This window comes from Narcine bancroftii, chromosome 3 (assembly GCF_036971445.1).
Source record: "Narcine bancroftii isolate sNarBan1 chromosome 3, sNarBan1.hap1, whole genome shotgun sequence".
Taxonomy (NCBI): Eukaryota; Metazoa; Chordata; class Chondrichthyes; order Torpediniformes; family Narcinidae; genus Narcine; species Narcine bancroftii.
In genome coordinates, this window is record NC_091471.1 from 305,838,871 (window position 1) to 305,861,232 (window position 22,362).

At 38.1% G+C, this 22,362-nt stretch overlaps 1 protein-coding gene across 1 annotated transcript in view; it reads right to left on the reverse strand.

Moving 5' to 3' along the window:
- Positions 1 to 22,362, reverse strand: part of uhrf1 (ubiquitin-like with PHD and ring finger domains 1) — a 44,000-nt gene that overhangs the window by 18,959 nt on the left and 2,679 nt on the right. The window contains exons 2-9 of the mRNA XM_069928809.1: positions 11,990 to 12,256; positions 8,504 to 8,679; positions 7,827 to 8,042; positions 6,519 to 6,628; positions 5,993 to 6,179; positions 4,285 to 4,408; positions 3,651 to 3,758; positions 1,645 to 1,749 (exon numbers count right to left, since the gene is read on the reverse strand). Of these exons, the coding sequence (XP_069784910.1) occupies positions 1,645 to 1,749; positions 3,651 to 3,758; positions 4,285 to 4,408; positions 5,993 to 6,179; positions 6,519 to 6,628; positions 7,827 to 8,042; positions 8,504 to 8,679; positions 11,990 to 12,256 (1,293 nt within the window). The remainder of the gene's footprint in view (positions 1 to 1,644; positions 1,750 to 3,650; positions 3,759 to 4,284; positions 4,409 to 5,992; positions 6,180 to 6,518; positions 6,629 to 7,826; positions 8,043 to 8,503; positions 8,680 to 11,989; positions 12,257 to 22,362) is intronic.

The window sequence follows — 22,362 nt, forward strand, 5'->3', positions numbered from 1 at the left end:
TGAGGCAACACAATATTCCGAGTGCAGTCTAACTAGTTTTATACCTCAGGAATTCAATCCCCCAACTAATGAAAGCTAACATACCCCAAGCTTTCTGAACTGCCTTATCAACCTGCACAGCAACCTTGAGAGATGTATGGATTTGGACCCCAAGTTCCTCCTCCACCCTTCTCCCACTCTATTAAGAATCCTGTCAATTAATCATAGATCATCAACTTCAAAAGGATTTAAACTATCAATGAAATATCCTGAATTTATTGAAGAAAAGCAAAAAGATACATTTTAGCCAGAAGAATTAGCAAACCCATACAAAATTGGATGGTACAACTTCAAAAGTGCAGAAATAGATCTTTGTCTGTGCACAAAATTTGAAAGGTGACAATACACATGACATTTATCTGAATGGCATATGCAGTCCTCGTCTTAATAGATGTTGTCCAATGAAGTTAATTAAACAAACCCCTCCCCCAAACAAAATCACTAAGCCCATATGCAAAATAATAACCAATTCTATTATAGGTACATAGTCTTATCTTAAATCCTTAGGACCACACTTTTTGGAATGTGGAAATTTTTGGATAATAGTATAATAGCAAAGACGGTTCATTACTTAATTGTATTGATTTCAGATTTGTGAAAAACAAAAACAATCCAACTAGAAGGGTAAATGAAGCGAGTCAGGAGCCAGGGACAGGCGGCTATCCGCATTGAAAAAGTCATCTCAGGCTCCCAGGCAGGAGTGGGGACCATAGTCAGAGACCGGCAACAGTGGCGGCATCGGGAACCGGCAGCCATCCACATCGAAGAAGTTGCCTCAGGCTCCAGTCACGTCTGACGGGTAGGAGCACTAAGACACAGCACTGGTCAGGGGTGGCGCCAAACATTACACGGTGAAAAATAAAAGATTATGTACCTGTACAAGATTTACTCAAACAGTACAGAACATGCAAAATGCAAATAATTGAGGTTAAGATATTGAAAAAGAATCATGTCGAATTTTGAAAGAATAATATAGTAAACCCTCAATTTCTGAGAGCTGTGTTCTTAAAGTGCCTATCAACCCTGAAAAGTGCAAATACGTAATTACTTGCATTAATCTGTACAATAAATACGACTTGTATGAACATGTTCTGGTAACCCTGAGTTTGTTCCTTCAGTGATAGTCATCACCCACTAACCAGCACTCATAAGGTAGCAACATCATGGCAATACAAAGGGAACACCAGATCATACCCTCCACATGGTTTATAGCTGCTTGCTGGGTGTGATTGTTAATTAATTAGCAAATACTTTAAATATCTTTTATGATGTTGTCCTGTTAATTTTTATAAAATATGGGTTGACCACAAATTTGTGAAACTGAAGAGATATAATGTGGTGGTTTTACTATGGCACAAACAATTGGTAACAAGTCGACAGATTTACAGAAATCTGAATTCAACATCACAAGAAGGGGCAGAGGAATCAAATTAAGATGTTTCATAGGGGAATTGAATTCATTAAAAGCAGCAAATTGCAAGGAAACAGCAAACTATCAGGACAGGTCAAAAAGTCTTTGTTAGTCCATAAATCTTGAATATAATCATAACAGCACTTAGAGTATATTGATACATCTGGCATCAATAAATTAAATGGGCTACTCACCACATCATCTTCATAACCTCCAGCAAGCACAAGAGAATATGCCCCATCATTGCTCCGGCCATGAATTCCTGCTACATGAGGTCTATGAACTCCTGATTCACTCACCTTCAAAGTAAATCAACATTTTCACAAGTAGTGCATAGACAAAGATACTCATATCAGTTATAAATCTATCTTTTTATTTAATTGCCTCAAGCAAAAGAAAGTAATTATGATAAACACAGCATAAAAACGTGATTAGAAATTAGATCTTTTGCACTGTTTTGCCATCCATATCTACACTTGGGTCAGAAGCTCCAAATAAATTTATTTTAAACTGCCAATTTCCAATTTTAATGCAATCCCATTCATTACATTTAACCTGTATATAATTTTATCAGAGGGTCACCACCTTTCATTAAACTTTCAAAGTCTTCCGTTTGAAACTGTTGGCGTTTCAAAACTAACTGTGAATGTACATGTCATGGTGAATGTTTTGGTTCTGGCAGCAAGTTCAGTAACTCAGACAGTAGAGGATGCTCCAATTCTTCAACTAGATAACAACAAAGTTAAGCTTTGACAGCTTTACACTCAATTCATATTGTAAAATCCATGTGATCCTACATCTGGTCTGGTGTAGTAGGAGGAACAGAGCGCAAGCTAGCATATAGCTGGAGCAGAGAATCCAGATTGTTGATTTACAATATGGTTGCAGCTAGAGACAGGACCCACACTAGAAAAGTATGCCCAATTTACTGTACTTGGGAACTCAGATCCTGAGCAACATTTGGAACCAATGTATCCAAAAATTTGGATTTAAAAAATTGTCCTCCACTTTTGAGACCTTCTCTGGTACCTGCATTAAGCAAGTCATGGCTACCCAGTGAACAAGTGCAGATTACAGACCTACACTTCAGCAATCTGAGCCCCAAATGTTACTTTGCAAAAGGAAGTGAGGTGGCAATACCGGACACACAATTAGAATCCATTGTTTTAAACACTTTATGTAAAATATAACCCCCAAGTTTTAATGTGATGGCACATTCAATATGCCATATAACATACGAGGGCACCAAGAATGAACCAAGACAATGAAGTATCCCTTGCAGTGATTCAGTGATTAGAAAAGCTAATTTCTAATTTTAAGTTTTAAGTTTGGATCTTTCTCAACAGCTTAACTTTTTTCATTCAGATACAAGTCTGATTTTTTTAAATGTATGTGCCAATCAATCACCTCGAGATTCAAGAACATTTTTCCCCAACGGTTATCAGGTTCTTCAACTCTCCATGATACCCCACCCATAAACTAGTCCAGGACCATCAAATGTTCTCTCTGCAATGAAACATTACTATTTTTTCTTTGCACTAATTGCAACTGTTTATCTAAAAATCCATTTGTATTTGTCATCTTATTTCTGTTTTATTGTGGTAATAAAGTACAGATGCTCCTCTACTTACAATGGGGTTACATTCTAATAAGCAAGTCGAGAAAAATACAGTAACGCACCGACTGAACATCATAGCCTAGCCTACCTTAAACGTGTTCAGAACCCTTACCATTGCCTAGCTGGGCAAATTTATTTAAAACAAAACCTATTTTATAAATAAATGTTGAATACTTTTTATTCCACACTGAAAAGAATCCATAAAATATAGTAATAACAAGTCACACCAATTTTTAAACTTCAATACCGAGTGACTACATACAGGTATTTTCATTAGAATGCGCATCGCTATCATACCATCGTGCTCTGAAAAATCATGTGTCAAAGGAGCATCTGTACACTATTGTAAAGGAGCATCTGTACACTATTGTCGTTGATTTAGCTTGCATACTTGTTTGGCTGCAGCAAGCAAAAATTTTTGGGACATCTGTACATTGTACTTATAAATATGAAAAACTCATGACTCATTTTCATAAAGAGCAAATACAGAAATGGCAATCTTATTAGTGTCAAATTGTGTGAAATGTATTTTACTGAATTCTCATTGGATTTCATCAAACCAGAAGTACTAAGTAAACATACCTGGACTCTGAATTTCCACTGAGTTCCCACTGGAACACCTGGAATAGGCCCATAGTGATTTGAGGGAACAATTGTGCATTCTTTTGTGCGCCCCACGCAAGCCATACCCTAGAATGAATATCAAAAATTAATAGATAATGTACTATTTAAGAATTCCTCCCGTCCTTTAAAAAAAATGCCACAGGGGCAACAAAGTTTCTAAATAGATATTATTGGATGTGGTATAGTTGCAACACACACAATAGAACATTCTAATTGTGAGCAACATATTAGTTGACTGAGGATCATATTTAATATCAAACTACTTTAAAGCTGTCAGATGTCTTCCTACAGGATTTATGTTTTGCCAGTCAGTCAAGTTGTATGACTGCATTGTCAATTTCACAGTATTTACAGAGATCTGTCGCACTAGTGGAGAAAAATTATGGGGTACTCATGGTCAATTTATCCAGTAAATTGCAACACTAATCACTTTCAACTTCACTAATGATTTTCAGTTATAGAAACAGCCTAACGGAACACTTTACTTCCCATCCCTCCTCACTCCATCTGGTAAAATTGCATGCAGCATTTACAAAATATTCCAGTTTTCTGCCTTCCAAGCCCTTCGATCACCAAGCTGCAATTTGCTCACCTTTCCCCAGTCTCTCTGACAGGCAGAGTTAGCAGAAGCCATCTTGGCCTTCTTCTTGCTCTCTTTTAGTTTTTCACCAGCCAGCACCACTTCATTTGCATCATTTTTGCACAGAGGACAATACCTGCAAACAATATCACCCACAATTAGCAACAAAGCTTAATGAACAAAGTTTCTAATTGAAGACCAAAAGGGAAAAAAACAAGTTCTCAATGTATCATTCCCACACTCCCAGCCCTCCACACCTGCATTTTTAAATGTTATTTAATAGCATTATATTCCACCTAGTCTAGTTTAAATACGCAGCCCCATTAACCTACTAGAAACCATTGTACTGCAGCACCAAAGAACAATCACGCTTTTCATGCAGAGAAAAACAGCAATGAAAATAAGTTACTTCCATTCAATCTGAAGTAATGTGACCAAAGCCAATTTAATGCTTTATACCAAAGAGACTCACTTTATTGCTATTTTCATATAGCCTACAGGAAACACTCGAGATGGCAGAGTACTCGAGATGGCAGAGGTCGACAGCATCGAGTCCACGCTGCTGAAGATCCAGCTGCGCTGGATGGGTCACGTCTCCAGAATGGAGGACCATCGCCTTCCCAAGATCGTGTTATATGGCGAGCTCTCCACTGGCCACCGTGACAGAGGTGCACCAAAGAAAAGGTACAAGGACTGCCTAAAGAAATCTCTTGGTGCCTGCCACATTGACCACCGCCAGTGGGCTGATATCGCCTCAAACCGTGCATCTTGGCGCCTCACAGTTTGGCGGGCAGCAACCTCCTTTGAAGAAGACCGCAGAGCCTACCTCACTGACAAAAGGCAAAGGAGGAAAAACCCAACACCCAACCCCAACCCACCAATTTTCCCCTGCAACCGCTGCAATCGTGTCTGCCTGTCCCGCATCGGACTTGTCAGCCACAAATGAGCCTGCAGCTGACATGGACTTTTTACCCCCTCCATAAATCTTCGTCCGCGAAGCCAAGCCAAAGAAAAAAGAACAGGAAACACAATTTTTCTTTAGTAATACATCTGGAAAGTCATGTTATCTCATTAAAGGCATCTCAAGTTTGAAGTGCATTCGATTGCTAATTCAAAATTAACAGAAATCTATGCTTTGATAGGAATAACTATATTCATGGTCAAATATATATTTTATAAAATTTGTATTGTAGGAAGTACCTCTTCATTGGCAACTGAGCACGATTAATTTATTGAATTAATAAGATGTTTCTCCCTATACTGCTATTACAGAATTATGACAATTCAATCACCCTTCCTTTTATTGAATGTAACCAAATCTCACAACATATTTTCCAGGTGACTTGAATTCTCAGTGCCCTGGACAGGTCCAAGAACCAGCAGGCAGCAATAAGGTAGGGAAGAATTAGCAGCAAGCTATCTAGTCCAGTGCCATCTACCACACTAAGTACTCCTCAATATGTACTTTTTGATAACCAACCAGAAGTATAAAGGTCTTCACAAATGTGTTTTGGTACTCTTGTGTCTTTGCAGTGTGCCAAGTGACTATCCAGTTTCCACAATAGGAATATAATCAACAAGGCACATTGGATTTACTCTACAATGTAATAATTCCATAAATGGATAAAAGATGGATCCTCAGGTGCATTCAATATGAAAAATGATTGTTGCCCTTCTTTACCATCTAAAAGAAAAGCAATACCGAACTTAGCCAACATACCAATCATCAACTTCTGGTATGCTGGTGAGAGGAGGAGTCAGGCAATAGGTATGGTAGGCCAGATCACACTCATCACACAGAAGTTGCTTCTCTGGGTCCCCCTTTCCACCACATACATGACAGGCACACTGCTTGCAGTCCTTATTTGGATTATCTTTGCAATGCTTGCACTCAGGCCCACTCTGCCCTAAAAACAAAACAGATCAAATTGGTAATTTAACACTGTATCCACATCGAACACCATAAAATTGTGAAGGAAGCATTCAAGAGCAGTTGAACAAAATGGAAGGATGGTGCTTTGTTCTCACTCAACATTGTCCTAAATTAAACAGCTAGTTCAAGTTCAATATTATATCTCTTTGGATTGCAATGAGCAACTCTAAACAAATTAAGAGAATACCCAAATGGTCAGTTGACCATTGTGTAAAGTATAAACTTAAAAAATTATAGAAGGGCATACATTCTCATATTCAGTTCCAGGATAATACAAACTTGTACTTGTAACACCAACCCTCAAGAACCTTACTTTTTAATGGACTTTCAGATGCATCCACTCCAACACTTCCTGGCTCCTCAATCTTATAGACTTCATCTACAAGTGATATTTTACAATCATTCAAAGAATCACCAGCATCCCTATAGCACAAAAAAATAAAAATCATAATTAAATGGGTCAAAGGGAAGTCAAACCATCACTTACTATACAATAAAAATAAGCAGACCTATGGAGAAAACAGGAGTGATAGGTTGGGAAATTGACTGGATAGCTTGAAAAAAAAAAATAGCTGGGCTTCGTCCATCCAGCCTTTTGGATGAACAAACACATCACATGGTTTTTTTTCTTTGGGGTGTGTCTTTCTTTTAAATATTACCAATGGTGGCAGGTTTGTGCCATCAGTACAATAGGCCAAAACTACTGTATAGTGTGTCTTTTCATGACCAGTTGTTTAACTACGACAGTTTTAGCTTCTTTAATACTGTTTTGTTGGATGGTGCATCGAACATTACTGGAAGTTCATCCATGTTCTCTATTTTGCTCAGTTCAAAACGTTCTTTTTAATGCATATATTACAAACTTATGAAACTTTAATATTTTGTCTTCATAATCTGCTGATATTTTCTGTGAAATCAATATTTTTGTATCCAATGATAAACCATGCCATTTCATGAACTGGCAACACCACCCTTCTGTTCCAGTAAAATCCTTGCGCTTTTGTTCTTCTCCTAATCTCCTGTCCTTGTGCATTATCACCTTGGTAAAAACACATTTCCCGGCTTCTCTTTCATTCATCACCCAGTTTTTTTTTTTATAAACTCCTCAAGTTGTGGCCAACATGGGGCTGGACAACAAAGGTTACATTTATCCTTTTTAGCAGTCTAGCCATTTTTCTTGCTTTCTCCATTCACATACCATTTTTGCTGTAGGCAGTGCTGCAAAAACTTTAGCTGTCACTATTACCATACTTCTTAGCATATGCTACAATTTTTAGTTTTTACAATAGTGTAACTTGAGTGCTTTCCTCCTTTCACCATCTTGCAGATGAAAGTCTCCACTAGTGCCCAAAATGGCAGTTCCAAAATTTCACCTTCATGTACAAGCCCCAGAGTGGTTTTAGGCGATTTTTGAGGGAAAAGGGGGTCTTGTATGCCGTCAAATCATTGGGCAGCACAGGCTCATGAGCTGAAATGGCCTGTTACCGTGCTGTATGTCTAAATTAAAAATAGGATTTCCAGAGCAATACAACACAAGGGACAAAATAGATCTAAAGTATTGAACAGGTAATATTGAGCAGGCATTCAGTTGAAGAAATACACAAAATACTGAGATCCTCACCCCAAAATAATTTTTGCATAAATCTCCTTGACGCTCCTAGTCTCCCTCTTCTGTAGGATTTCAGCATCATACCAGTATCCTCGCTCTTTAGGTTCATCTGGATTATAGTTAACCATCACCACGTGTCCAACATGTAGTTGATGCCATTGCAAGACTGTCCTCGCTCGTGGCCTGATGTCTTTCCATCGCAACTGCACAACTCCATTTTCAGGATAACTTAGTAAAGTCAAACAATTAAATTTCAATGTTATGTTTAACATTAAGCAATACAGTATATATGCATTTATAACACAAAGTCAGATTGCAATGATAGCATTTCATAATGAACTTAGATAGTTGTCCTTTATCAGGTCCCATGGGGTGAAATGATCTCTGGACAAATTTTGATCACTTTGTATGACTGAGAAAGAATTTCAACAAGTCAACATATCCCCTCCGCAACTTCCATTAAATTTCTTCAGTTTCCTGAAAAATGCATGATTTTTGAATATCTTCAAATTGTGATATACAAGCCTTCTACGTCTCCATCTCAATTCGTTTTTTTTAGAAAAAAGTAAATTTAGATTACTCTCTCCCCCCCAGTTAATGTGCAAACAGCAAGCTAAAAAGCATTCCTAAATTAAAATTGTGACATTCAGTTTAAAGGTTTCTGTCCATGAAATGACCCATTTACGCACTCTTCATATTTAATGTGATAAATCACGTCTTCGTTAGCAATCTTGGTCTCTGTAGATTTGCTTGAATGGGCTTCGTTGATAGCTCTGCTTGCACCTTCATCCTGTGTCACATTGACAACCACGGCTTCAAACCAAGCACCCATGTGCATATCTCGGGCATCAATCAATTCATTTATCTGATAAAAAGAATTCACAGTTTAAAATGCTTTCCAGTTCCACAGTATTAACCCTTATCATAAAGAGCAAGCCATCAAACCATTATACAGCAGAAAAAATATGCCCAAAACATACACAATAAAAAAAAGTCAATAAAGGCAGGCAAAAGTCTTTTCAATGTCAAATCATACACTAAAGCACTATGTAAAGTCCAATTAAGAACACCATGTCTGCTACATATCATTGAATTATACTAAATATTGTAAGATTATGTCTAATATTTATGTAAAAGAACCACCACACTTGCACAAGCTAAATGCAGAAAAGTAACTCTGGAAATTCAAGACTGCAAATTCCAATTTTCACACACCAATGAAATTGAAACATCATTTCAGGATGTAATGATAAATACCTGTACAACAAAAGAAGATGCTGCACAAGTATGTTCATGTATGGGTATCCTTCAATTAAATGACAGAACATTTGCTGGTTGAAGAAGGTAATCATGCAAGTCTTGCATTTCAATATCACACCAAATTTTCCTGCTCTGCATCAATCCATGACCCTTCCTCTGAGCAGGAAGGAAGGTCAGGGAAATATGGGAATAAAGGGTTTAAATTATGCACATCATGAATGAATAAAAAGTAAAACCTCAAGATTTTCTGCAATTATCACCATTGAACAACTTAATTCCCTTTAAATTTCATTAATTTTCAGAATCTACGTATCACTGACAAACAAATCAAATTTCAATCTGATCCATTGGTTGTGAAATCATTTTTTCCCCAAACTTTCATCTCTCCAGTTTGAGACGAGCATGATGATCCTCTCCAGCCCCAACAATAAGACCTGATTTCTGGTACAGTTTAACACTATCGCAGAGTTTTTGGGTGATATCCTATGAGGCTGTTGGAAATAATCCATTCACAATCGACTTCAAGGTCGTAGTGATGCGCCATCTTCTTAACCCAGTCCTTCTCTTGAAAGCACTTCTATAATACCATGGGAGGAGTTCTAAGACTTTAACCCACCGGCAAAGGACAGCAATACATTTCTAAATCTGAATGGAATGAGTTGGAAAGGATGGTATTGTTCCCTTGCACCTGCAATATACTATCCACCCAAACAAGGCTCCTGAAACACTGCAGGATTCCAGCTTCTGAACAACTCTTGCAATCATGGTACTTATACAGTTAGTCCAATTGAATTTCAGATCAATGGTAATATGCAGGAAAAATTATCAGCTCTATACTAATGAAAATGCCATTGCAAATATTTGACTCTTGCCTGCCACAAATGCTAATTGCCTCTTATTACCCCATGCCTAAATTTTATCTGACTGGCTGCATGCAGACATCAACAACTTCATTTGCTAGAGCTGTAAATGGAATTGATTCAATCATCTGCAATCAACCCCAGTCTTGATCTTTGCTAGATGGAAGGTCATTGATTAAGTGACCCAAGTGCCAAAGAGGCAAAATAACTCCTTTTATGAATCCTTGGGACTGGGATAAACGCCCTCCAACAACTTCAACCATCTTCATGCAAAGAACAACTGGATCGTTTCTCCCATGTAATGCCTTTTAAATTAGATTCAGTTATTCCTGTGTTGATGTCAAGAGTCAGGAAATCCACTCTTTGACCCATGGGTGGACCAAAGTTGTGATGAACTCAGGACTTGTCCTGGTGGAAATCAAACTGAGCAATGATCAGGTAGGTCATTAATGAGCAAGTACCATATGAGAATACTGGCAAAAATTTCCATGATTTTACCAATGATTAATAGTACAGTACATTTCTGGTTATCTGAAAATTGGTTAACTGAAAAGTTCAAATTGTCCAAACTTTTTTCCAGCAGGGAGGAGTCATAAGCTAAATAAAAAAATTTTAAAAATTTTTCACTCGACGTGCTCATGTGGGGCTCTGACGTGCTGTTAGCGCTAATTTGGTAAGAACAGAGCTCATTACCAGCTGGGAAGACATTTGCTGAATGGCTGGATGTCAGCTCAGAGAAGTAGGCTGGAATCTCAAGCCATCAGTGAGCAACTGGAGGACGTCGGCGAGTCAGGCAACGCATGGGGAGATTGTCCTCATTTCAGGTAACTCCCTCCCCTCTCTCTTTCCATTTCTTTTTTACCCTCCACTGTTCTTGGTTCTATGCTGTCCCAGAGTCAAGGAGAGCGACATCCTAGGCAAGAGCATGCTCCGAAGCAGGCTCGAATCTTGTGCCATCAGTGAATGACTAGAGGAAGTCAGCAGCTCAGGCAGCTTATGGGGAGATTGTCCTCGTTTCAGTTAACTCTGCTTCTCTCTCTTTCCATTTCTTCTTTACCCTCCATTGTACTTGGTTCTCCACTGCCCCGGTTATCAAAGAGAGCGGCCTCTCAGGCAGAAGCAGCAACGGCAGTGGGGAGGTGTCGGGGATCAGTGACAGCTGATCTTCCATTAACCAATACAAGTACTGTATTCTGCTGATGCCACTGGGCTGCTTAAAACCATTGTTCAGTTATCCAAAAAATCCAGTTAACCAAAAAAACGTCCAGTCCCAAGCTTTTTGGATAAACAGAAACGTACTGTAAACTGATTGGACATTATTTTGTCAGAGTGGTTTTGTCCCGTTTTTGCAAGCAATTATCCGCACTGCTGGGTAGGCTACAGAGCTGTAACCATACTGGAAGAGATTGGACAGGTGCAGTTAGGATTAAAGCATACGTCTCCAGCGTGACAGCTGAGTGTGCTCAGTCATTTCTTGATAGACAGACTGAGTGCAACTATCAGGAGGATCTCCAGAGGATGCAAAGATACACATCTATTCGGTTATATCTAGCCGAACAGAACCTAAACCACTTTATCACTCATACGGAATCCCACCATAATTGAAAATGGGATGTTCCCTCTACCTCTTCCTGCAAGTTGTTTGTTTAACTGTCCAAGCACCATTCACATTAATCGCAGTAGGACTCTAAAATTTCAATCTGATCCATTGGTTGTGAAATCATTTTTTCCCCAAACTTTCATCTCTCCAGTTTGAGACGAGCATGATGATCCTCTCCAGCCCCAACAATAAGACCTGATTTCTGGTACATTTTAACACTATCGCAGAGTTTTTGGGTGATATCCTATGAGGCTGTTGGAAAGCAAGCATGTTCCAGCAAATTGGAGGATTTTCACCATGCAGATTTATAATTTGTCCATGTGTGAGAATACATGACTAATTCATCCTGTATTGCTGTAATTAATCACTATTATAACCCAAAGCTCACCTAAACATGCCAAACCCGGAGTCAACAAGATCAGGATGAGTTGGTCCCTCTGAACACTAATGCTCACCTTGTACAAGCCAAACCCTGGGTCAACAAGATCAAGATGAGTTGAAGTCCCTGGTTGGCCTTCCAGTTCCATAGCACCCTCACCATTATTAGAGTTCTTATCGGAGTCACTCTGTGCGGATCCACATCCAGAATCGGTGTCAGACAGTTCTGCATCTTTTTCTTTTCTAGTTGTGCCCTTTGGTGCTTGATCAACCTGGCGAATAAGTAGCTGAATGATGTCATTTAGCCCGACATTATAGTCAAAAAGTGAATGGTCATCTTCCATCTGTAAAAAGGAAAAATAAAGTTAGACAACTGCTACAGAACCATCTGCATTCAGGTATGCCAGCTATATCAAGTTTGTTTCCATTTCTTAATTTCAGCATAATACAAGCATTGTATTTCACTAGTCCTCAAAACGGTTCTAGTGTTCAACTCTAAAATGCAATTACTCTATGGAACTACTATTCCCCACCCCAATAACCTAATATTATGATGAAACAGCACAATATCTTAAATGGGCATAGTACATTGTTAAGTTACAGAATAAGCACCGAGAAGTCTGAGCTATTGATCAAGATTTCAAATTAAGTGACTACTTGAACCAGGAATTAAGAATCAGCCATTGGCAAGGGCAAAACTCCAATCTGTGATTAAAAATCCTTATTTCACAAGTATCATTAGAGAGTTTAAATATGGTAAATTACATAATCACAGAAGTAACAAAAAATACTCTCATTCATGATAATCACCAATTAGCAGATTGAGTTAAACATCCATTTGGTTCAAAGGAAATCTGTCACCAGGCTGTGCTCCTTCTGTGGGCATACTGAGTCTAAAAAGGTAGGTTCTAGAGATCTGAACTGCCAGAATGAAGGTATTCATGAGAGGAAGAAGAACACTGATAGGACTGGAAAAACTCAGATGAGGATTTGAATGATTACACCCAGGTTGTTTAACATAACATAACATAACAATTACAGCACGGAAACAGGCCATTAGGCCCTTCTAGTCCACACCGAACCAAACACCCCTTTCTAGTCCCACCTCCCTGCACAATGCCCATAACCCTCCATCTTCTTCTCATCCATATACCTGTCCAACCTTTTCTTAAATAATACAATTGACTCCGCCGCCACTATTTCTCCCGGAAGCTCATTCTACACGGCTACCACTCTCTGAGTAAAGAAGTTCCCCCTCATGTTACCTCTAAACCTCTGCCCCTTAATTCTTAACTCATGTCCTCTTGTTTTAATCTTTCCTCCTCTTAACGGAAATAGTCTATCCACATCCACTCTGTCTATCCCTTTCATAATCTTAAATACTTCTATCAAATCCCCTCTCAACCTTCTACGCTCCAAAGAATAAAGACCTAATCTGTCCAATCTCTCCCTATACTCTAGATGCTTAAACCCAGGTAACATTCTGGTAAACCTTCTCTGCACTCTCTCCACTCTGTTTATATCCTTCCTATAATTAGGCGACCAGAACTGCATACAGAACTCCAAATTAGGCCGCACCAACGTCTTATACAATCTCAACATCACCTCCCAACTCCTATATTCCATGCAATGATTGATAAAGGCCAGCATACTAAAAACCTTCTTCACCACCCTATTCACGTGAGTTTCTACCTTCAGGGAACGATGTACCGTTACTCCTAAATCTTTCTGCTCTTCTGTATTCCTCAATGCTCTCCCATTTACCACGTATGTCCTATTCTGATTCTTCTTACCAAAATGAAGCACCTCACACTTATCAGCATTAAATTCCATCTGCAGAGGAGTCACGTGATGGAGTAGTGGCCGGACGGTGAACTCCAGCCCTCTCCAGAAAAGTCGGGAAAAACGAGAGAAAATACAAAGGCACAGAAATACAAGTTAAAGAAAAGTGAATATAAAGGTGGAAAGAAGATGGAGACAAAAGGAGAAAAATCAAAATCAACGGAAAGAAGAGAGGAAGAGAAGACAACGGAGGAAAAAGGTGAAGGCCTTACCTGTCCGAAGAGGCCCGCTGTGGAGAGAAGACCCCACTACCTCAGGTCGGTAGAAAGAGAACTACAACAATGGCTCACAGAGCCGAGTAAAAGTGCGCAACCGCGCATGCGCGACTCCTCGCGCATGCGCGATGCGCATACAAAAAAACAGACCGACGGGAGGGGGGACCAGCTGGGGAGTCGATCTCCACAGCCGGCAACGACAGCTGCAGAACACCTGCAGCAAGAAGACACCACAGAAGACAATGGAAACAAGAAAGAAGAGGAGGAAAGGGCAGCAAAGAAACAACAGATGGTCAACCTAGAGGAAGAAGAAGAGGAAGAGGAAGAGTACAGGGAAATAGAAGAAGAAAAGATAGGCAAGGTAAAGGAGGTACTTGCTCTTGTTAGAGGATACATGGAGTCATTTAAAGAATGGCAAACACAGGAATTCAATGATTTAAGAAGAAGAATAAACAACACAGAAAAGAAAATAAATAAAATGGATATGACCTTAACAGAAATGGGGAAAAAAATGGACAAGATGGAAGAACGGGCAATAGCAGCAGAAATGGAGGTAGAAGACTTAAAAAAGAAATTGGAGGAATCTAATAAAAAAACTAAAGAGACACAAGAATTACTAGCCCAAAAAATAGATATAATGGAAAATTATAACAGAAGAAATAACATAAAGATAGTGGGCCTTAAGGAAGATGTAGAAGGCAAGAATATGAGGGAGTTTATAAAAGAATGGATCCCTAAGGCCCTAGGATGTCCAGAACTACAGCAAGAAATGGAAATAGAAAGGGCACATAGAGCATTGGCCCCTAAACCACAACCACAACAAAAACCAAGATCTATTGTAGTAAAATTCCTAAGATATACTACAAGAGAAAAGGTGCTGGAGAAGACAATGGAAAAAGTAAGAGAGGGCAACAAACCACTGGAGTATAAAGGGCAAAAAATCTTCATTTATCCAGATATAAGCTTTGAACTCCTAAAGAAGAGAAAAGAGTTCAATGCAGCAAAAGCGATTTTATGGAAGAAAGGATATAAATTTACACTGAAGCATCCTGCGGTATTGAAAATATTTATTCCAGGACAACAAAACAGACTATTCTCGGATCCAGAAGAAGCACGAAAATTTGCAGAACAATTACAAAAATAGACTGAGGGATGAAGACGGGTAATGAGAGCAAAAATTATCACGATTGATATGTATGTGGGTAAAGACAAAAATAGACTGAGGGATGAAGACGGGTAAGGAGGGTAAAAATGACCACGATTGATATGTATGCGGGTAAAGAGGTATAAGAGTGAATAGAGACAACGGGCATATGTGAAAGTATCTGTAATTAGAGGAAAACATAGAAAGTATAGACAAGAATTAATAAGGGAAGGTAATGGAATAGAGAGAATAAGGAGGGAACTAAAAGAGTGACCTTTGTGACATATAAAAAACGAAATCTTTTCTGGGGGGGGCTGGGTGGGGGGAAAAGAGCGGTCACTGCAAAATCAGTTGACGCTTGCGAGTGGATTCGCAAATCCAAATGGAGAGGGGAGATGTGGTTGTCCGACAAGGGATAAAGGGCAACTCAGGAGGGGAAGGGGAGATTGGGGATAAAGAAGATAGAAATAGGAGAATAAGGAAAATGTTGGATGTTGTAGGAATGTTGTCTGGTAAAGAGTTGAAAATAAGAAAACAGAAATGGAAAAGGAGGAAAGGTAATGATGGAAAAACGGAAAGAGAAGATAAACAAAATATAAAATGGCTACGCTGAACTATATGACTCTAAATATTAATGGAATACATAACCAAATTAAAAGGAAGAAACTACTAAATTTACTGAAAAAGGAAAAAATAGATATAGCATTTGTCCAAGAAACACATTTAACTGAATTGGAGCACAAGAAATTAAAGAGAGATTGGGTAGGACATGTAACAGCAGCATCGTATAATTCAAAAGCAAGAGGAGTGGCTATATTAATTAGCAAAAATGTGCCATTTAAAATAGAAGAGGAAATAATAGATCCAGCAGGGAGATATGTTATGATAAAATGTCAGATATATTCAGAGCTTTGGAATCTACTTAATATATATTCACCTAACGAAGAAGATCAAAAGTTTATGCAAGATATCTTTTTGAAGGTAGCTAATACGCAAGGGAACATACTAATAGGAGGGGATTTCAATCTGAATTTGGATCCAAATATGGATAAAACGGGGAAAAAAATTAACAGGAAGAACAAAGTAACCAAATTTATAATTAAATCAATGCAAGAAATGAAACTTGTGGACATATGGAGGAAACAAAACCCAAAAGAAAAGGAATACTCATACTACTCGACTAGACATAAAACATACTCAAGGATAGACCTATTCCTGTTATCAGCCCACATACAAGGGAGAGTTAGGAAAACGGAATATAAAGCTAGACTATTATCGGACCACTCACCCCTGTTATTGGCAATAGAGCTAGAAGACATCCCTCCAAGAATGTATAGATGGAGATTAAACCCCATGCTACTTAAAAGACAGGATTTTAGAGAATTTATTGAAAAACAATTAAAAATGTACTTTGAAGTAAATACGGAATCAGTGGAAGATAAGTTTATACTATGGGACGCAATGAAAGCATTCATTAGAGGGCAAATAATAAGTTATGCAACCAAGATGAAGAAGGACTATAATCAGGAAACAGAGCAGTTGGAAAGGGAAATAATAAACATAGAAAAAAAATTAGCAATAAAGGAAGATACAACCAAAAGAAGAGAATTGGCGGATAAAAAAATAAAATATGAAACATTACAAACATATAAGGTGGAGAAGAATATAATGAAGACAAAACAGAAATATTATGAACTAGGGGAAAAAACACACAAAAGCCTAGCATGGCAGCTTAAGACAGAGCAAACTAAGAAAACGGTATTGGCAACAAGGAAAAAAGACAAACAAATTACATATAATCCAAAAGAAATTAAGGAAAACTTCAGAGAATTCTATGAACAATTATACCGAACCGAAAACGAAGGGAAAGAAGGGAAAATAGATGAATTTTTGACTAAAATTGAACTACCAAAACTACAAATAGAGGAACAAAATAAATTAACAGAACCATTTGGAACAGTAGAAATACAAGAGATAATAAAAAATTTACCAAATAATAAGACACCAGGAGAGGATGGACTCCCAATAGAATTCTACAAAACATTTAAAGACCTAATAATACCGCCCCTCCTGGATGTAATCAACCAGATTGATGAGACACAAAACTTACCAGATTCATGTAAAACAGCAATAATTACAGTGATACTAAAACAAGGGAAAGATCCACTCTCACCAGCGTCATATAGACCAATATCTTTGCTAAACACAGATTATAAGATAATAGCTAAACTATTAGCGAACAGATTAGCAGAACAGGTACCGAAAATGGTAAATTTAGACCAAACTGGATTTATCAAAAAAAGACGCACAACAGACAATATTTGTAAATTTATTAACTTAATTCATGCAGTAGAAGGAAATAAAGCACCGGCAGTAGCAGTTGCTTTAGACGCAGAGAAGGCCTTCGACAGAGTAGAATGGAATTACTTGTTCAAAGTATTGCAAAAATTCAGTTTACCGGAGAAGTATATTAATTGGATTAAAGCATTATATAAGGGACCGTTAGCGAAAGTGACAGTAAATGGACATGTATCAAAGCAATTTAACTTAAGCAGGTCAACGCGGCAGGGATGCCCACTATCACCATTATTGTTTGCGCTAGCTATAGAACCACTAGCAGAATCGATAAGAAGAGATAATAATATAAAAGGAATAAAAATAAAAGACAGGGAATATAAAATCAGTCTGTTTGCGGATGATGTGATAGTGTACTTAACAGAACCAGAACTATCAATAAAAGAACTATATAAGAAATTGAAGGAATATGGAGAAGTGTCGGGATACAAGATAAACGTAAATAAAAGTGAAGCAATGCCTATGAATAACGCGGATTTCTCAAAATTTAAGGAGGAATCCCCATTCAGATGGCAAACGCAGGCAATAAGATACCTAGGTGTGCAAATAAACAAAAATCTAGGCCAATTATATAAACTCAATTACAATCCACTAATGAAAAAATTACAGGACGATTTAGAGCATTGGAAAGAGCTACCACTAACACTGATAGGAAGGATAAACTGTATTAAAATGAACATTTTTCCAAGGATACTATACTTATTTCAGGCATTGCCAATACAACTGACAGAAAAATTCTTCAAAGAGTTAAAGAAAATAATAAGGAGATTTTTATGGAGAGGGGGGAAACCGAGGATAGCACTAGACAAATTAACAGAATGGTATAAACAAGGAGGCTTACAATTGCCAAACTTCAAAAATTATTATAGAGCCGCACAATTAAGGTACCTATCAGATTTTTATCAAACAAGGGAAAAACCAGACTGGACGAGACTAGAATTAGATAAAATAGGGGAAAAGATACCTGAACACATATTATATAAATGGGACGAAAAATTGGTACAACATAGAACTTCTCCAGTATTACACCATCTCCTCAATATATGGAAGAAGATTCATGTAGAAAGAAATAAAATAAATTACCAAATACCAAAACTAATATTGACGCAAAATAAGCTACTCCCTTTTACAATAGACAACCTTGCCTTTAGAAAATGGGAAAAAAAAGGGATTAAAAGAATAGAAAATTGTTTTTCAGGAAGTAGATTCTTATCCTTTGAACAAATGAGAGATAAGTACAATATAACGGGAGATACAGCGCTGGCATATTACCAACTGAGATCCTACTTGAAAGATAAATTAGGAAGCAACTTGAGTTTACCAGAGGGAAGTAACCTTGAATATGTGATTACAGATACAATGTTAATCAAAAGATTTATAAAAAATATGTATATTAAACTGCAAGAAAAGGAAAATGAGGAAACAAATGGTAAAACTAAACAAAAATGGGAACAAGATTTAAATATAAAGATAAAAAAGGAAACATGGGAGAAGTTATGCTCTGGAACGATGAGAAATACAATAAATACGAGGCTGCGTATGATACAATATAATTGGTTACACAGACTATACATTACACCGCAAAAGTTAAATAAATGGGACCCAACAGTATCTGATAGATGTTTTCGATGTAAAAAAGAAAGGGGAACAACAATTCATGCAATCTGGACATGTGAGAGAGTAGAAAAATTTTGGGATGATCTCAATCAGATATTAAATAAAATAACAGAAAACAATATACCAAAGAATCCAGAGATCTTTCTCCTAAGTAACATAAAAAATAAAGAATTTGGAATTGACTTGGAGGATGCACAAAAAAGATTTGTTAAGATAGCCCTAGCTGTAGCAAAAAAATGTATTATGTCAACCTGGAAATTGGAAGATAATTTGAAAATACAACAATGGTATATAGAAATGAATAAATGTATTCCATTAGAAAAAATAACATATAGTTTAAGAAATAATATTGAAATATTCGAACAAGTATGGGAGCCTTACATTAAATACAATAGCGAAAACCTACCGGGAACAAACATTACCTAAGTTGATGGAAGGAGAAGAGAAGAAAAAAATGGACTCAGTAGAATTTCTGGTGTATTTTTGTTGAATGACAACATTGTCTAACTGAATTAATGCAACCTAGATTGTATAACTAAAATGGATGAGAGGGGGGAGGGATGGGGGGGTGGCTTGGGAGGAGGGAGGGGGGAGGGAGAAAAAGTCACTGTAAATGTGTGGAAAAGAAAAAGTGTATATCATGGCTATTGTGATTTATGGTGTGAAAAATAAAAAATTAAAAAAAAAAAAAAAAAAAAAAAAAAAAATTCCATCTGCCATTTTTCAGCCCACTTTTCACAGCAGCCCAAATCCCTCTGCAATCCTTGAAAACCTTCTTCATTATCCACTATTCCACCTATCTTAGTATCGTCTGCATATTTACTAATCCAATTCACCACCCCATCATCTAGATCATTAATGTATATAACGAACAACAATGGGCCCAATACAGATCCTTGAGGCACACCACTGGTCACCGGCCTCCAACCTGACAGACAATTATCCACTACCACTCTCTGGCCTCTCCCTTTCAGCCAATGTTCAATCCATTTGACTATCTTAAAATTTATACCTAAAGACTGCACCTTCCTAACTAACCTTCCATGTGGTACCTTATCGAAGCCTTACTGAAGTCCATATAGACAACATCCACAGCACTACCCTCATCCACATTCCTAGTCACCTCTTCAAAAAATTCAATCAGATTGGTCAAACATGACCTTCCTCCCACAAATCCATGTTGAGTGCTCCTGATCAGACCCTGTCTATCCAGATGTTTATAAGTACTATCTCTAAGAATTTTCTCCATTAATTTACCTACCACAGACGTCAAACTTACAGGCCGATAGTTGCCAGGCTTCCTCCTTGAACCCTTTTTAAATAACGGAACCACATGTGCAATGCGCCAATCCTCCGGCACTATCCCCATATCTAATGACATTTGGAAAATTACCGCCAGAGCCTCTGCTATTTCCTCCTTCACTTCTCTCAATGTCCTGGGGAAGATCCCGTCTGGTCCCGGACACTTATCCACCTTTATATTCTTCAAAAGCCTTAAAACTACACCTTTTGTAATCTCTATATTCCCCATATTTACCCAATTTGCTTTTTTTTAATCTCACATCTCCCAATATCCTTCTCCTTAATGAATACCAAAGAAAAGAAACTGTTCAATATCTCCCCCATTTCTCTAGGCTCCACACACAGTTTTCCGCTCTGATTTTCTAAGGGACCAATTTTGTCTCTAGCTTTCCTCTTACCATTAACATATTTGTAGAACTCTTTTGGATTAGTTTTCACCCTGCTTGCCATAGTTTCCTCGTACCTTCTTTTAGCTTTCCTAATTCCTCTCTTAAGATTCCTCTCACATTTAATGCATCTTTCAAACATCTCCTTAACTCCATGCTTCTTATATCTAATGTACGCCTCCCTTTTTCTTCGAACCAAGTTTCCAATATCCCTTGAAAACCACGGCTCTCTCAAACCTTTTGCCCCTCCTTTTAACCTAACAGGAACATAAAGCTTTTGCACTCTCAAAATCTGATCTTTAAAAGACTTCCATCTCTCTACTACATCCTGCCCATAAAACAAATTGTCCCAATGCACACCCTGCAAGTCCTTTCGCATCTCCTCAAATCTAGCTTTTCCCCAATCAAAAACCTCAACCCTTGGCCCTGACTTCTCTCTTTCCATAATGACATTGAAGCTGATGGCATTATGATCACTGGACCCGAAGTGCTCGCCAACACTTACCTCCGTCACTTGACCCATCCCATTTGCCAACAGTAGATCTAACACTGCTCCTTCTCTGGTCGGCACCTCTACATTAAAACAACTGTAGACAAGTACGCACCACCAAATCATTCAGGGTTTTCCCTAACCAGAAGCTCTGGATGAACAAAATCCAGAACCTTCTGAGTCAGATCATAGGTATTTATATCCGGAGATCCAGAACACCACACAAGGAGTTGCATCGATCTATGAAAAGTCATCCCTGGGCAAAGTGTTGATTCTGGACAAAAATGAAAATACAAGGGATACCCGAAAGTTGTGGCAGCACCTAAATGACATAACCTGCTACAAAAAAAAACCTGGTGCCGTGGAGACAGCAAAGCTTCACTCCCAGAGAAACTCAATACCTTCTCCACCCTATTTGACCACCAGAACCAGGAAGAGCCACTCCGCATCCCCATGCCCCCTGATGATCCTCCACTGTCAATATCAGATGATGACGTGCAGGCTGCCTTCAGGAGAGTGAAAATGAGGTCTGGATGAAGTACCAGGCCGAGTATTAAAAACCTGTGCTGACCATCTTCCAATGTATTCAAGGATACCTTCAACATCTCTTCCAGCAGGGCGTGGTCCCCACCTGCTAAAAAACATGCCTCGAATTGTACTGGTGCCCAAGAAGAGTGTAGTAACCTGTCAAAATGACTACTAACCAGTGGCATGCACATCCACAATATTGAAGCATAGCAGGTCCCGATGAGCGGCAACAAGGACTGTTCTTATTGTTTAATATCTCTGTATTAATTCATTACTTACTATGTATTTTTTTTATATCTCTTTGAACTGTATGTGTTTATAAATTATAATAATAATAAAAAGATTGAAAAAGAAAGAAAAGAACAAGGACTGTTCCAATTTGCCAATCACACCAACAGGTCAACATCAGATGCTGGCTCTAAACAAACCTTGGGACACTTGGAGAACTAGTTTTTAAAATCGAATAGTTTTATATTCGACACCCCTCAAAATTGATCAGCAAACTCAAAAGACCTGGATCTCAAAACCCCACTGTGTAATTTGATCATGGATTTCCTCACATTAAGGGAGG